Source organism: Neodiprion fabricii, chromosome 1, assembly GCF_021155785.1.
Source record: "Neodiprion fabricii isolate iyNeoFabr1 chromosome 1, iyNeoFabr1.1, whole genome shotgun sequence".
Classification (NCBI taxonomy): Eukaryota; Metazoa; Arthropoda; class Insecta; order Hymenoptera; family Diprionidae; genus Neodiprion; species Neodiprion fabricii.
Window position 1 is genome coordinate 5,504,653 of NC_060239.1, and position 18,185 is coordinate 5,522,837.

General features: G+C 43.1%; 2 protein-coding genes across 25 annotated transcripts in view; one reads left to right on the plus strand and one right to left on the minus strand.

Annotated features, from left to right (window-relative positions):
- Window positions 1–18,185, plus strand: part of LOC124179485 (calcium/calmodulin-dependent protein kinase type II alpha chain) — a 94,974-nt gene that overhangs the window by 25,046 nt on the left and 51,743 nt on the right. For all 24 annotated transcript variants that reach the window (XM_046563989.1, XM_046563898.1, XM_046563937.1 and 21 more), the window contains exon 2: window positions 13,994–14,088. In XM_046563989.1, coding sequence (XP_046419945.1) covers window positions 13,994–14,088 — 95 coding nt within the window. The remainder of the gene's footprint in view (window positions 1–13,993; window positions 14,089–18,185) is intronic.
- Window positions 2,525–18,185, minus strand: part of LOC124179566 — a 50,016-nt gene continuing 34,355 nt past the window's right edge. Inside the window, exons 3-4 of the mRNA XM_046564105.1 lie at window positions 13,576–13,657; window positions 2,525–2,946 (exon numbers count right to left, since the gene is read on the minus strand). Coding sequence (XP_046420061.1) covers window positions 13,646–13,657 — 12 coding nt within the window. The 3' untranslated portion in view covers window positions 2,525–2,946; window positions 13,576–13,645. The remainder of the gene's footprint in view (window positions 2,947–13,575; window positions 13,658–18,185) is intronic.

The following is an 18,185-nucleotide window of genomic DNA, read 5'->3' on the forward strand; positions in this document are numbered from 1 at the left end:
TTGCTTCCGAATCGAACCGCACTGTTTAAGATAAACTCGGAACTCGACGACCGCACCCATGAAAAAAAAAGCTCGGTCAACGTTTAACGCACTTCGATCCGTTATCATTGCACGGATAAACGCATGGTGGTTGCGTGGGTATAGCATACATTATAGATTATGCGGCAAAGTCGCGGCTCGGTTTCCGGCGATAAAAAAAATCACAAGGGCTTAAAATATCGTGGGCGATAAAAATTTGAAATAAAAAGAGAAAGATAAAAGTCACATATCGGCGGAAGCACGAAGCCACGCGAGTTTGTCGTAAGGTCAACAATAACTGGAGTGTCTCGTACGTTATACGGTTCATTAAAAAGACCGCGATTAATTTCGCGATGAACAGGACTCGATAAATCCAAATATAAATATATGATTCTGAATAATGATGTCAGATGTTGCTCGAGAGTGATGATTACTAAAGAATGTCTCAAAATTAAAGCAAAATTTGAAATATGAGTCATTTGTACAAGAGATAAAGGACACCTTGATCCACCGTGAAGAGATTAATTATTTTTTCTTCGGGATTTTTTTAAGCACGAGGTTTATGCCAACAAGCCCAGGACCACCCACGATTTTAAGAAGGAAATTGAGCGTCGTATCAATAATAAATTCGGTTCCACATTTATGCAAAATGGTCATGGAAAATTTCAACAACTTTATAAAAATCAATAACAAAAATTCACAATCTTTAATTATAAACCTGTGTTTTCCATCAAAGTCACTTCTTGCGTGAAGTTTGGGACACCCTTTACTTTGTCGTGACAATTCGTCGAGGAAAGTCTTCGTGCACACCCAGCGATAACGAGGCATTTAATTAGTAACTACGCCAATAACGATGATACGGTTACGACCAAGGGTTCGCGAATCAAAAATATCCGCCCAATTATTTCCTTCCACCTTGTCTCCGAATCAAACTCTGAATACGTAGAGAAGCAAGAGTCCGTTCCAATTAACACAACGAGAACCGGATGCCGATTGTGACTACTCGCCCATCGATTCGTATTATTTGAAAGCTCCACGCCCGATTGCCTAAAAAAGTTAACAAAACGACGGTCAGCAACGATGCGAAGAAAAGCGACGCGCGTCTTGTGCATTTCGTTCAAGTTACCGTCAATTTGTTTCCGTCTTGGAAAAATATATTACAGTACCGCAGTGAGTCGAGGAATTGGGGTGATTTGCTTCGTAGCGATATCTCCCGGTGGATGAATAAATTGCGGGTAAAAGGGCTGTAAAGATAATTGGTATTTATTAGTGCATTCAATGGGCGCGGTAATAACCGACGAAATTTATGGTGCATTCGCTCAGCAATCCGCAGCCTGACATGAAAACGAATGGCGTGCAAGTGCCGTGCGGCGCTCTTCTGCACCACTCGGCGTGTTTATTTTTCCTTTCTCTCTTTTTTACGGTTTTTCGTTTTCGCTCCATTTTCACCCGCGTGCTTTTTCGGCCGGTGTCGTTACGTTGCAGTCCTTTTAACCGTCGCATCGCATCGCGTGGCTCGCGTAGTGAAAATACCTGAAAATATTCCCTGAACAGTAGCTACGAGCCCCTCGGGATCCCCGAGTAAAGGGGACGAAATTATGTCTTCGCGTCTATAACCGGACCCTCCACTCTTCTCTAATTCTCTTTTTCCTCTCCTCCTACACTCTCTCTCTCTCTCTCTCTCTCTCTCTTGCATTCGTTTCGTTTCCTTTTGGTAAACGTTGGCGGTCGCCCGGCCGCCCGGGCAACTCCTCGGTTAACGATCGCTCGCCGCCGACGGTCGTCAATTTCTGCGTGTTACAACCTAGTTCTGCTGCCTTTCACACTCCGCTCGGAAAGAAGACAAAAATATATAAGAGACAAAAATTAGGAACGCCATAAATTTTCGTACATACATGTATTACTCCTTGATAATACATCTTGCTCGAAATTTCAACCGGCGATAATCAGAATAGAAAAATATCACGTTTCAATCGATTTCTATCAAGTAAGGGATTTTTGATTGTTAGATTTTGTTTTTCATTTTCAGTTTATTGAAACTTAGATACACGGAGAGCTACTGATGTCAAAAACTTTTCAGCTGTGCAATGCGACCTTTTTTCTTTCTTTTCTTTTTTTTCTCAAATCACCTTTATAAACGACACGATTTTGTGATTCTACAATATATGTATACATACATGTATTATCGGTACAAAATTTCGTATATCGTATGTAAGTTCTCTTTAAGTAAGGAGAATTATGATTTACACGAATAATATTTACCGATATAATTGGGATGTCAGTTTCGAAAAAAGTAAAAGATAAATGTGCAGTTCGTTTAGGGTAGCCACAAATTTTTGGGAAAAAAATTCCACGACGTTTCCAAGTTTTCCAGGAGCTGAAACCTAGTTTTTCCCGACATCTTTCCAGTTCTGGTAAATTACTAAAACGTAAATTATTCAGCTTATTGACTCTATATTCGGTTCAAATTCAATTCGAATCAAAGAAAAATATAACGTACAAAAAAGTGAATTTTAAAAAGTCAATTTGTTTTCGGGGAGAGAAAACGTAAATTTGTTAGCTCAAAAAATCATTTCTAATTTCCACGACGGAAAACCGATATTATCAGTTTTTCCCAAGAACAAATTAAAAATCCGCATAAAATTCTAGGTTTTCCAGATTTTCCAGGTGTGTGGAAAATGTACCTCGTGCCTTAAAATGAGAAAATTTTCAGGATTGTGAATAAGAATTAACGGGCCACACGCAAGGCTACATCACCTCACACGTGCCTAGGATTACACGTTTATATTACAGCCACAATACTATTTTACGAGGCATATAAAGAGCGTCGCGCCTCACGGCGGTACAGATATAATGCCGAGGCAATGCGGCGTCGCAACGCCGCGCCATCCGACGACCCGGTAGTCGATCCGCACCGAATCCACCCCTCTGCGGAAACGAGAGGAAAAAAAGTCTTTTTTAAAACTTGGGCAAAGGCGAAATTCTTCCCCACCTCCCCCCACTTTTTCAACCAAAAATTACAGGGATGATTTTTAATCCCTCGATGCGGCCGACCGCCTTGCAAATCCACGCACGACACACGACCGTGAATTCCACCCTCGCTTCGGTCAGAAATACCCTCTGTTTACACACGCCGGCAGCGGCAGGCTCAGCGTGGGTGGAGGTTGAAGTACAGAAAGATCAGAACACGGGAGGGTAACAGCGGCGAATTATTAAAGAGATAAAAATTTATTTACGTAACATAGAATTTTGTAACGCAGAAAGGTCGAAGCAGGGAACATCAAAATACAGAATCGGCGAAATCAATGCAGGGAATCTACTCGTATGTGGCTAGGATTCCGAGGATTCTATAAATTTCGGTATCGATATACTTCTCTTTGCATCTCTCTATATTCTGACTTGTCGCGTTTTTTTATCGCACACACGTCGGAATCTAGCATCCAGGTTTAATTGTCAACTGTTTTGTTGACTGCTGATATAATACGGCAAAAAAACTCTGTGCGTGGGTTTTTTCTCCGGATTCGGTAAAATTTGAAATTTGCATCAGCCGTTTTGGATCCATCTTTAATTTTTTAAATCCGATTTCAGATTCGGAATCGGTGAACCCAAAAACTCATGATTTGTGCAAAAGACGTATACATGTAGAGGGGTAACTTTCTCGGAACTGAAGCATTCCTTCAATTTTCACGATTTTTATTTGAATAAATTTGTTTCTAACAATAATAACTCACATCATATCGCGATAACGAATCACGAGTATTGAAAACCTATTAGTACACTGTTAGAAACAGCAAAAACCCGCATATAAATATATTTTCAAAGTTCTCCAAACACACAAAAAACGGATATAATAATACAGGTGGTAAGAATACTTAGCACTATGATTCAAAGGGTTAATCTTTCTACACTGAGATAAAATTTCATTTGTTACAGTGACCAAAAAGAATTCAGTGAAACAGGTATCGTTAAAAGCAAACTGTTCGAATATTGTTGGAATTGCGAAAAACGAGGTGCGCGTAACCATTTTGCGCTATCGTCGATCCTTTTTTGGTGATTGCAACGCAAAATCAGTTTGTTCGGCTTACTCTACTTTTTTAGTCAAACAAGGCTTTAACGTCAATTTATCGTTGCAAAAATATAGCAACGGCGATCGTAATGAGAAAGAATAGCAACGGCTACTAGACTTTCCGGTAAGAGCTATAAAACTAATTTTCACAAAAATGAAAATAGTCAAGGACCGAGCGGTAACCGGAACTAAAAATTTCTTTCGGTGTACGCTCCCACCCCCAACCGAAGCCTGTTTGAACATCAAGTATTGGACAGTGTTCAGGGCCGTAGGCAGCTCGGCGTACGTCACGTCGGCTGCCCGCGGAGGCGGCAAGGGTGCTCATCGTCAGCGACGAGGAGTATCGACCCGTCGCGTCGCCGCCCCAGGACGAAAACTGCCCCCCTCTCCCCGTCGACGTTCCGCGTTCTCCACACACCCAGAGTCACCTATGAACGGCGCATTCGCTGTGCCTCCGCATCCGCGGCGACATTTGCACGCCCCACCTTGTTGCGCAGGATAACATCCTTCCGGAATTGTTTTTGAAAATTCAGAGGATCGTGGGAAGAAAATACATGCCGGTTTGTACACAATTTTTTACCGACTTTTGGAAACAGCTCGACATTTCGCCTCGATTCGTCTCAAAAAAATGTTTAGTTTTTTTGCAGCAATAATAATTTAGACGCGAGTAAATTTTATGTGCTTTAATATGCAACCCGTCGCTACAAGCGTCGTCTCGGTGCAGCCGTAAAAATAATTCGAATTACTTCTCTCCGCACGTATGGCGCAGACGTTTATGTAATTTTTAGAGAAAAATTGGGTCTTTAACGCGATAAGAAGAATTCCGTTGTCATTGCGAAATTGTAAGATCCGGAAAAGTATAATCGTTCCGTATCAAGGATTGCAATGTGATTTTTTAGTCAACTGCTATTAAAGAAATGACTTTTTCGCTCTGATTTATGCCGCGTCGATAAAAATCCGATATCGAACGTAACGAGAATGGAATGTGCCGACTTGTTAATTCGAAACAGTTTCAAGTCGGTGCGATGAATGCGGTTAAAAGAATTCCCCTCCATTGCGGGGATGATTAGGACGACACGTGCAATAACTGTCCTGAAAAAATTGCAGAAATTGGCCTCTGCCGTTTACGTCTGCATTAGATTTTGCGGCAGCTCCGCGATAACTTCCCTCAAAGACAAAGTTAGGGTTTTGGCCCCCTGCGCATAACAGCAGCCCGGGACTCGGAAGACTGTGTGTGTAGGTTCACCACGTGTCACACGCCCGCAAAGGGTGAGGGAGGGAGATACGTACGTGCAAAGATACATATCTACAACCCTAGACGACTAGGCCGAGCGCATCGATCGGCTCGCAATGCCGCTTCTCTGCCTCAGATTTCGCCGCAGCTTTGAGCTCCGAGACAAAAAGAATGCTCGCTCTTTCGTCGGCCGCGGGCTCCGAGGAAAGTTGTAAAAACGAAAGGTAGGAGGGGGAGGCGGAGGTGAAGAGAAAAGAGAAAAGAGAAAAGTAAGAAGCAAAAACCAAAACCGAACAACAGAGACAGCGAAGAAGAAAAAACAAGGCGTACTCGCCGCTTACCGGGCAGCTGAATTGGGGGAGGAGGGAGGGTAAGAACTAAGAAGATAGCCGAGGTATACAGAGGCTTGCGGCCATTTGTCAGTCACAATTAATTTTGAGCCCGGCTCCCTCTTTATTCCTTCGTATTTTCCCCGCTACTTTTCCTTCTCGTTGCTCGGTTTGTTTTTATTTTTATTTTTATCATTCGTTTGTTTTAAAATTTTTTTAACATTTTTTTTTTCTACCTCTCTCTTCTCCCCAACTTACCCGGGTCCGTTCGCTTGTTTGGTTGTTTGTTTGTTTAGACTCGTTTATACGTTTCCGCACCCTTCTCGTTATACCTCTGAAGAAGATGAGGAGAAAGATTGGCGGAAAAAAAAGGAAATGAAAGAAATTGAACCGGGGTGCGGATGAGAGGGAGGAGAAAGGGGCTCTCGAAGGGTAGAAACACCCGCTCTCTCCTTGGTCCACTGGTATCGAACCGATGGTTTTAAATTTCTCTGCCCTTCAATTCTCGTCTTACCTATTTCCACGACGTATACCGTAACTTGTAGTGTCTGTTTACTTTAGCGAATCACCTTATACTGCAGCTATACTACCGTAACAATCTCGGTTCCACGGTGGCAACGGAAATCGAAATAAAATATACCGTGAGGTTTGCCTCACTTTCATAGTCCATTTCCTCAAAATGCCCTGCCATTTTTTCACCGATGATACTTAGCATCATGCCTCGGAAACGATCAAGGCAACTTATAGAAAATGGTGTCGTATAACTATTCGTTCTACTACGTGAAATATATCTGTATTCAATTTGTCGTCGATTATTGCTAGTGAAGTTGAAAGAATTTTTCTGACACAACAGCAGAGAAATATTGTTTTCCAATATTTTCCCCGAGTTTTACGAGGATTTAACGAATTCCCTTGATAAAGGCGAGGGGTGGCTGATTAAAAAATCGAAGAATACGAATTAGATACGGAGATTTGGATCCACCCGACTTCCATGATCAATCGCGACTGATCTACCATCCCCTGTACCCGGCACGTGTCAGCGAATCGTGTCGAAGTCACGACTTCCGCGAGTGTAAAGAAGAGGGGGAGAGGGATGAAAGGAAGGCGGAGGAGGGGGAGCTTCTAAAGCTCTGAGAGGAAGAATCTGAGGTATCTTCCTTTTTATCACCGGGTCAGCAAAAATTTTAAGTCGAAAGAGAGGGTCGTTTATGGGCTCGGAGATGGGAGAGAAAGAGAGAGTGCGACGAGTCTATATTCTATGGAAACGAGGGCAAGCTCCTCGCTTGTTGATCAAACGTTGTTTCTCGACGGCTAATTTTTAGGGGAGGAACAAATACGGGGGACGAGGGAAAATCGAAATTTACGACACACGGAGATTCTCTTCACCTTATTCGTATGCGCTTGTGGTCGAAAATTTTGGCATAATCCCGAATTCTCGAGAGATCTTTTCCCTCTTTATTGTCTTCCGTAATGGCGTTATCATTTTATTTCGAGGAAACTTATATCTCCATTCGAGATTCTAGTTCGTATAAAACGGATCCTCCTCGAACGACAGAAACGCAAAAGTCTAGGTTACTTTCGGAACGCAATATTTCTCGCATTTTTTGATATTGTAAATAGAAATAGCTGTCAGATTCTCGATAAGATTTTTTTCAAATTCTCCCAAGTTGTATTTGATTCAACAGTGGAATAATCATCTCGCGATCGAGCTTTAAAGAAATAAGACACTCTGACCTACTCCAAGATTACATAACCCCTAAAATTACTCGGGCGTACAGAGTCCTGTGACTATAAGGATAATTTCGGAGTATTTTCGTCTAATCAAGCTTCCCAAGCGGCCAAAGAAACAAGAAATAAATCATTCAAGTAACGAGAGTGAGTTCGGCTCTATTTTATCCTCCTCACTATAGGTATAAGAACAGGGCGTAAGGTTAAAGAAAAATGGGAACGTTAAATATGCACGTATATTCGATTCGCTTTATTCCAATTCGCGTTACTTTACCCCAAATTATTACTTACGCAAAAGCAATAATGTACCGCTTCACTCGATCGTGCGTAGAAAATTAATTTCTATTTCGAAATAATACGCTAGCGTTATATACCGAGCATTATTTTTAGCCCGCAAAGATGACCGTCGATGAACGAAAAATGGAAGAGTAAGAAAGAAAAAGAAAGAGTAGAAAAAAAAAATCCGAACCACGTAGCCCGCAGGAAGGTCGGAGTGTTTTCTCATTTTATTTCTCTTTTAGCTCCATTTTCACAAAGGCAAAGTACCCGCCATCAAATATTAGCTGAAAGTTCGTCGAGGGACTCTGCGAAACGACTGGCTCGCACTTATTTTCTCCTCTTATAATTCTCGTAAAGGGAAAACATTTCCTCTATTACCTTGCCGCTTTCCAGCAAGCGTAACTCGCACGTGGAGCTTCAATGAACCGGAAAGTAAACATTTATACATTATAGGCTACTCGATATTCGATGTTGAATTTTTTAATAGACGGCAGTCGCAAATTAAATATGCCATTATTTTTCGCGTCTAACGATCGGTCGCGTATCAGCCCACCTGTAAGGATCGTACCTAGAATAATAGAGCCGGGCGTTAAAAATAGGGAAAGATCCAGACATAAAAGTTTGGTCGATAAGCCCGCGTTATGCTTCTTTCTCGCTGTTCTTCTCCCTCTTCCTTGCTCCTCGACGTTTACGCAATTACGGTAGAACAACTGCAATCACGTAACTCGATTATAATGGCACGATATATACTCGTTATAACGAAACAACCTGTTTGAAATTAGGCTAGGAAAAACGGAGGTCGAATTTATAGTCTCTTACACGAACATACAGCATAATTGAAGTGTAAATTTGAGGATCGGGAGATTATAAAGATGAACAAAACCCTGTAAATATTCTCCGAAGAATTTTAGCACTCGAAAAACTTCACTATCTTCATTAATTAATAGCAAATTTTAGTAAAATGGGTATAGTTAAATTAACGGTTCAAATATTTGAGAAAATGTGATACGAATCACCGTTTAGTGGAAATTCACATTTATTAATGTTACATTTCATGATTATTGCAACATTGATTCTGTTCATCAAATTTTTTTCGTAAATTAAGGCGGTAACGTCAATCTGTATCACCGATTAATCAAATTGTAACCACAATCGAAAAGAGTGGTTTTTATCCTCGGTGACGGTTAAAAAAAAAAAAAACAACAACAAATGATCATTTCGCACCCGCGATCAATACATATTTTATGGAAACGGTCAAAGACTGTATAACAATGACGTCACTCGGAGGCAAGAATTTAGGTAACCCGTTTCCGAAGTCAAGGGTGTCGAGGAGGGTCAAGGCGAGGTAGATTAATCTCGGTTCTATTTCCCCGCCGTCTTATTCTTCGGCCGACATCTCCGCCCCACTTGGCGCGATATTGGGACAATGTGAAAAACGTGAAAACCCGGGCAAGAAGGCGGAGAGAAAATAGACTTACCGCTTGCCGGGGCCTCGCGGTATTATTCGGGAAAATATATTTACGATTGCCGGTGTCTCGCCTCCTCGCTCGGAGCGCAAGCCGCGCTTTCGCCTCCCCTCATAGCCAAAAACGAGGGTGCGAGGCTTTCCTGGCACTCGCCCGGCCTACGTGCGGATTCCGCCGAGATAAGAGAGCCGTCAATTCTTAATAGGAAGAGCCGCTGCATGCGGGAAAATCGGGATAAGATACGATCAGGGGAAAAGCTCCTCCTCTTCCGCCGTGCCCCAGCGAATATCCAACGAATTTTCAAAAGGCAACTTTGGGGCGAAGATGCGTCGCAGGCTCGAGGCATTTGGTTGGATCCCCGATGAATACCCGCTCGACACGCAGACACACACACACAAACACACGCGTGTGCGAATGAAGACGAGAAAAAAAAAAGTTTCGCAATTTTACCAAATTTTACGGCGAATACCAAAGCGCGGACTTCTCATTCGATGTTCCGTATCGTTAATTTTATCATTTTTTAGTTGAACGAAAATAAAAAATTTCTTCCCTGGTTTCCAGGCTCGTCGGAATAAAACGAATTCGCATTCGTCGATTCGAAGTGTCGAAACGCCGAGAGGTCCGAACCCCGAACCATAACAAACTTGTTGCGATAAATCGTCGAGGACTGAAACTATTCCTGTAGGTTTTGAACCTTCGTACTAACGTCGACCGACATTTAGTCGTATAACGCGACACGCGTAACGGGTCAACCTGAACTTTGCCCCTCGTTCCAATTTTATCTGAACGAAAATCATCCCTCGGCTCTGCTAAATGATCGCCTCGGGACATTTGCCGCGGGGTTGAAATCTTACATCGAACAACATCGGCCGAGAACGCGATCTAGGATAGTGTAATTTTCATCGGTTATACAGCGTGCCGTTTTACTTGTTTTTCTTCTTTTCCTTCGACGGTGTAGGCGAGAGGTAATTTTTGGTAAAAGGTTCGGATAAGAGAACAAATTTCCATTAACTTTTCGCCCGAAGCTGGAGGGAAAATATTCAGCAAAATTTACACCGGGCTGTCTGAGATAAAAATACGTGCCTCGCCTCGACTCGACTCGACTCGACTCGACTCGCCGCCTTGCAGGCCTCTTGGGTTCGTGATAAAAGTTGCGAGACGCAGCTTTGGTGGTTACCAGGGCGAATCTCACCCTCCGATAGTAACCGGGACCACGGCTTAGTCCTGTACCTACACGAGGAAGAAAACCGGGACGAAGTTAAGTCGTGCCGACAGTCTTGCGCGTCTCCTCCACTTTTCGGCGTCGCGGTTGATTTGTCGCCACTTGCGTTCGAAAATTTCACCTAGCATTGAAGCGGATGTTAATTTAGTCTTCGCGTTAAAAAAAAAAAATACCAATTTTTGGTACAAGGGTACAACAGAGCAAGAAAACATAACTTGATCAAAACGTATTGTCTATCAGTTTGCCCAATAATTACTCTACTTATTGTTACTGGCACTCACCGTAGGTGTTGCAACTCTAGTTTATTGTGTAAATCGAAGAAACGTAAGAAGAATATTTACGATGCGATTATCTTTTTCGTTTCTACGCCCGACAAGCGGGTGAACAAATTTCTCAGGCAAATATCCAACCCCGTGTAGATCCGCAGCCAACCGAATCGGTATTGTCGCCTCTGCTGCGACCCGTTAAGCTCGACGAATTCAATTAACATTCGGATGCTTGGGATGTAAACAACGGGTTGTTTGCAGAGGCTGATTTAAGGCCGTTTAACTTCACTCCGATGCGTCGATCCGACGAACGAGAATCCTCCCTCCCCGTATAAGAAACGGGATTCGGTCGGGAAACAATCGATTTGAAAGCCCGTCCTCCCCTTCGCACCGGCAATATCTTTGGCTTGCAAAAGTTCGAATATATATCGGAACGAGGAAGAGTTTTTCGAACTTGGAGAATACACAGGACGGACTTGAATTTCACAATTTTCAACCCTCGTTCGTGTATTTGCACGATTCAATATCCGCAGCTCGATTTATAATAACTAAAACTAAAGTCTGCTGATTTATTTAATCAATTTACGACTGTGCGTCCCGAACAAGTAAGAAATAACCGAGACACGAGATATATGCAGAAGATACAGGAGTAGAATTTCGCTCTATTTCATCCCCCCGAAACCTTCGAAATTCGACTTAACGCTTACAGCAGTAACGATCTATGGATCTCTTCTCCCTTCTCGATTACATCTGTAATTGAGAGGAGAAATTTTACTCCCGTCTCTTCTCCAGATTCGTCGTTCGTTACTTTTTGACACGGTACCCAGAACCGCCGTGTATATTCGCAAGATAAATTTCTCGACAAATTCAAACGAGAGTATCTCCGACTCGTCCGAGTGAAAAAAAAAGCAAGAATAAAACGGCAAAGGGGGGGATTTGTGAAAAAGCAAAATACGTGAAAATATATAAACAAAGAAAAAGGCAGATCCCGCGAGTCGCAGCATCAACGATTGGTGGTCATGGTAACGCCCTGCCGCGTTCTCTCCTCTCGTTTTGTCCCCCGTCGACCACTCGGCAAGCGTTTCGCCGTTCGGATTCCTCTCACATTCACGCGTATCTGCACCAAGCAAGTGTATTAAACCCGCGCCATTTGCCTGGCTGATCACGAATGGGCATCCGGCCTCGGTCCGCGGTGAAATGTCCCGGCGATTCGGCCGCCCGGCGCAGGCATTATAAGTAATTTGTAGGATTTGCGGAAAAGCGGCTCAATGCCGGCTCCGCGCGCGGATATAACAAGTTGCGGGCATTACGGCTGCGACGTGGCTCTGCGGGACGTAGAGACGCTTAAGCAGCTCCATCCGGGGCTTTGCCTCGCCTTTGGCTCGGCTCAGCCTTCCCAGGTTTAAGCGCTTAGCATCGGGTGTTACGGAGCCGGCTGCATTCGCCTGTTATAACCTAATTACCCCGCGATAGATGTACGATTGCCCACAATCACCCTCGCCCTCACCCACGAATCGCGATCGCTTCCGCGAGGACGGACTTGGTAACCTTACCGTAACGATGCGTCTTTGAGAAAAATCGCTACTTCTCATATTCGCGCAGTAAACCGGTACGAACAAAACGTAGTGTTGACCCTAGGACCGAATTTAACGTTCGCGCGAGTAAAATGAAGAATTATTGAAAAAACAGAGACTCCGTGTATGTATTGCGTATTGTTTTACTTTTTTTGCTCCAAGAGTTTTTTCCCACATCCTCCGTCGTTTTTTGATAAAACTAAGATTCGAGTCTATTTCTGAATTGTTAAATTTTGTCTCAGAATTACGGTTCAAAGTTGGCCGGGGTCCAGGTGACCCCCGGCAAGTGATATGGTAGTTTCCACAGGTTTAAATGACCAGGGTTAATTTGAAAAGCCAAATCCTCGAAAGTCATTTTAAAATTGTCAAATACAGATGTTTTTTTTACTCTGTAGTTTCCTTACGCTAACGTTACTGACTTCGGCCTGCTTTGATACCGTCGTCAGCTAATGGAGTTGATTCGTTCACTCTGCACTCTCTGCAGTTACTAATCGCTGTAGACGGATGCTCGCTTTAACCCTTTCGGTCAAACAGTTTTCAACTCAATATTTTGGCTTGAATTTCGTTACTACTCGGGGATACCTTCGGTCGCTGATCACGAATCTCAAGTCAGACTTTGATCGTTTCTACATCCAAGGTCGCGCGAATCCGATATGGCGGATGGAAAATCGAAAAAACTATCAACATTCGATGATTCTTACCGAAAATTAGACTTTCAGACATCGGTAGAAACGCACAACGGTCACACAGGGTGAAAATTGATACCCTGCTCCAACAATGAGTTCCCAAAATTGAATATCCAAATACGCGTGTAACGTTTGGGGTGAAATTCCCCCAAAAAGACCTGTTAGGGTTGTGTAATAGTCGTACGAATTAACACGGATCATTTGAAGTCGTAAATAAACTGTGACAAGGGTAGGGAATTGAAATCTTTTCGATGGTACGCGGAGAATCCGACTGTTGCAGAGGACGAAAGGGTTAACGCCAGACGACTTGGTACACCCTGCACGCTGCGGAGTGAACGAACGTCTAATGGCGTGATTCCAGGATCTCTTGCGAACTCGGCTCGCGTCGTTATCGTCGCAACTCGTAATCCGAACACGCGTGATCGTCTCATCTCGAAGAGTGATGCGTAGTGAGAGAGTTCTGGACTTTTTGCCGGAGGTCGCCGATGGGTGTAATTGGATGCCGAAGGAGTAAACCGGGGTGGTTATAGGTTTTTAAACGATACGTTGAATGGGAAGGAGAAGGTTTCTTCATCCGTGAGAACGAATTACGAGTATTATTTATTTCTCTACGACGGCGACTTAACGACGATGCATTCGTTATCCGTATGAATTTAATTATATACCGTTCAACCATGTGAACAGATTTCTTACGATATATTACTTACCCAGCCGACTTGTCGACCGATCGACGATCGTTCCTTCAGCTTTGATACGGTCCAGGTGCCATGCGATCCGTTACACGGTCAGCTGTCAAGAAATACGTGGAATGAATTAACATTAATCTACAACGCCGATTAGATGTTACAAATCCACGTCTCGCAATCTAGTTCAGGCTAAAAGCACGTCCCACCGAACGATTCAATCGTTTCGGAATGAATTGAAACTGTCGTTCGTAGAGTCGGAAGGCTCCGATACTCTTAACGAGTTTATTTATGTAAGAGAATATTTTACGGTCCGACCTTCAGAAAATCTGTTCTCACCGAGCACGAATACATTTTATATCACAAGTGCTAGGGCGCATTTAAATTTTTTACTACTCTCATATAGCCAACTAATCACGATTTTTCATCCGGTTTGTTTCAGGGGAGCTTTTTCCGTGGTCCGACGATGCGTCCAGAAAAGTTCGGGTCTCGAGTTCGCGGCGAAGATCATCAACACCAAAAAGCTCTCGGCCAGAGGTAAGATGTAATTCGAACGAATCATTTTTCTCGCATTTCTCTCTCTCTCTCTCTCTCTCTCTTTCTTTCTCGATCGTTTTGGTGTATATATCATATATACATGTATATGTATGTATTGTATATAGCAACCTGCGGTGCAAATTGACTCGAAGGAGACAGTAATCGATTGCAGGCGGTAAGGGATTGTCTGCAGCCGGGAATTCGACGATTTGTCAGTTTCCTAAAATCTACAGGTTGTCGGCGTATCCCGAGACCTTTGATAATACACCGTCGGAAGTGTATTACGCAAGAGAAGTATCGCATCCAAAGTCGGGCCATAAATTTCGACCAATTCTTTCCCGCTGTCACCCTCCGGGTATATATAGTCATAGGAAGAAAGAGAACCCCTCCCAATCAACCCTTGTTCGCGCCGTGTGCAGGAATCTATATTAAAAACGTATTCGCGACAACTCGAGCAGCGCCAAGAAGAAGAAAAAGAAGAAGAAAACGAAGAAGCTCGAGGAGCTACAAAGTTAATTTCCTCGGTTGATGATGTTTAAAAAATGTAATGAAAAAAAAAAAAACAAAAGAAAAGAAAAAACATAAATACCGGCCTTGTACAACTAGCGCGAGGAACGGAAGTAGAATACAATTTGACTAATGGCCAGATTTTCCTTTGTACGCCGTTTCGCCGGTGTTGCGACTCTGTGTAGATGTTACTTTGATAGCTGGAAATTAACGGACCTCCGTCACGTGACTGTAAATATTCCTATTCTTATATTCACAGCCTCGTTTGAACCGGGTTATAAGAAATACCCGACGACGTTCCATTTACTCATTCATACATCAGCGGTTCATTTTTATTCGTTATCAAGTTCTTTTTTTTTTTTGTTTTGTTCGCCTCCCGATGGAACTTCTTTATCGCTACGTAACGAGTCGCGGTGCAGGTAATTTCGACGGTTTGAATTATTCATTCGACTGATGGAATCTGGTGAAATTTCAACGATGGGCCTTCCGGAGTAAACATTGATCGTAGCATAAATTTTTAAATGATTCGAGGTAAATAAACGTTTCACCTCGTCCAGCTGGAATAATTTTACGGAAATGAATGAATAGACGCATTTATCGTTGATTGGCACGGATGCCGGCTCGGCTATATAAAATTTCCACCGACCAAAGTGATTGTAAACGAAGCCAGATGAAGGCTAATCCAATGAATAGAAATACGGTGTGTAAACTCATCCGATAAACGATATTACGTTACAATTAATTAAGTTAGGACGCAGTTGGGTTCCGTTCCGTACGATGTCTTCGACAGAGTCCGTTCTATACCCATAATGTATACCCTGTATACGGAGGAGAAATTATGCCTCATTTTATTTTCCATTCGTCAAAATTTTTCCCACACAAATAACTTCGAGTTTCACTTGGGTAGTCAGAAACACGAGAAGAAACTTTGACGAGGCAAGAATCGTCGAACTTTTCGCGGCGCGGCGGCCGGTATCAAATTTCGTGAAAAGGCAGTTTTTCCCTCAAAGTTAAGTTATATACGCAGACCTCCTGCTCCTGCTTCTCATAGTATAATGACATATGTATAATGCATGTACATACATTATCCACACATCGATACGATGTGTTATATTCGAAAGGTTTACTTTACCACTTTCTCAGATTGTTATTATTGCTGTTATTGTTGTTATTATTATTATTATTATTATTATTATTGCCCTTTCCATCGCTCGAGTTTGCCGCAAAAACTTGCCAAACTTCAGTTTACACACTCCCTCGAATCGTAACATAATTACTACAGCCACGCAACTTCGCCGACCTGTAAACCAAGAGTTTATCAAATTTTCTCCCAGCTGCGCGTCACAACTTTAGTTTATCATACGCACTTTGATACAAGCTTTGGAATTGGTCGTCTATTCCACGCTCCACTTGTCTTTCTCGTTATGAATTTTACCCCTCGTTAAATTTATCGGGTAAGCGACGAAGAAGCCCTTCTCAGATGGTTGATCGATACGGATCGCGACCAACCGATCCTACCAAGTTATGACCATCGGGCAGTAATATTTCTTGACTCGCCTCGGCTCGCCTTTGGCCCAATTCGCTGAATTTTATCCCTAGATTTCTCACACTGTGCGGAAGGTTCAGTCGTCGAGTCCATTAAGATTATTTCACCCCTAGACGGGACGGCTTCCGGACCGTGTATACGGATTCATAGGTGTTCGCCAATGTGAGATTCGGCACGGAGGAAGAAGGAGAAGGAAAAAGAAAGATCGAGGAGGAAATAAGCTCGTAACGCTGGAGGATTGATTAGTAAACGTAGCAGCCTGGCCAAGCTTGAGCTTGAGCGATGCCGTGTCGTTTTGCTTTAATAGCCCCCCTTATCCCCCCCCCCCCCCCCCAGCCGCTTCTCTTCTTTTCACCGGATCGATGCAGCCAACGATCGCAAGAATTATACTGGTAATCCTGAAATATTAAACGAGGTCACCGTGCTCGCGGAGAACACGCCATAAAAATTAACCGAGTTCCTCGTTCACCCGAACGGTATCCGGGATATACAGACCTACGTGCCGTTGCCTTTTTCGAACGCTATTTCGGAGTGCACGGGGTTGGGGAAAAAAAAACGCTTAATCAAAGCTGACGAATTTCAGGAATTTGAACAAGCTCATCCCCGCGGAGAGGTGGAGGAATTCGGAGGATATGACGGGGAAAAATTGAATTCCGACACGCGTGGTTTCATCTACGTAATCTGTAATTGGAAATTACAGCGAGATGGTTCTGCAATCGTCTAGCGAGATGCCGAAGGAAACGTTTGAAAATACACGAATGTTTTCGTGGCAGTTTCCGCGGACTCGACGTCGATGCGTGAAATGAATAAACGTGAGAAACGCAGGAAGAGAAGATGAGCCGACGAGAATCGGCAGTGGCAGATGGGCCGGATGGTGGTGACTTTGTCATTTCGCCCGGCGCATGCCGATCCTAACCTTAGCCAACTCGAGCTGTTGTCGGAGGAGAATCCAAGCGAGTCGATCTCTTCCTTGTCTCGTTCCGGTAAAAGAAATTCCGGTCTGTCATGCGACCGCGTTGCGTGTCTTTCGTCGGTCGCCGCGTGTCGACAAATTTAGCCTCCGGGTCACGTACGTGCGTACATAGCAGCTGGGAAGAGTTTGGTTCCACGGTCGGGGTCCGAGACGCGCGAGTGCGGGCGGAAGAAAATTGGAAAAACGAATTTAACGATTTGTTGCACCATTTATGGAGGCGACGAGATGAAGAGACTTTGAGAAACCGTGCTTCGACGTATTTTCGATCAGCGCTGATACGCCGGTGTTGAAATTCGTGAGAAAATGCGATCGCCACTCTGTCGGGAACATTATATAATCGCTGGCTTAATTATCGTGAGCATGTCGAACTCGGGGACGCTTTCCGAGCGATGCTTTGCGACAATTTTTCTACCGCGTTATATCCAAGAACTTTCGGGTTGCCATAGCGGCGAAACCACCCGGCTTCGTTTCGGGATCGCGTTATTACATTAACGACCCTACAACGAAAAGCGTTCATTCGTAACCCAACTCCTCGCAAACTCCGGCTGAGTATGCTTTCAGAGGAAATTATTAGCTCTGGATGAGAGGGAAAAGGTCAGAGGTGACGTTACGTGTCCTGCGTATATATACATACATACATATATACATGTATGTATATTTATGTCTGACATCGGCCCCCCGAAACAGCTCTTTTATATAATATTGTACACATTATAAATATACAAACCTAATAACACACGTGTTGTACAAAGTTTTTTCGATACCAAACATGCCGCGGAATAATATCTCTCACGATTTTTCATCTCACGCTGTGTTTAGCTTCATCAATTTTATCATCGATTTATTTAATGGGATTTTTCACATCAACATTTTTCCAGAAAATACAAAAAAAAAATAAAAAAAATTCTTTCAGTATCGCATCAATGGGAGTGATGCACGAAAACGAATGACTATCCAAACAAAACAAATAAAAAAATTGCACGAGAAAAGAATAAAAATAAATAACTATAGAAATTTTTCAGATTGATCAGTTTTCTAATGTAACTTGTATATTACATTCACCTGTTGAAA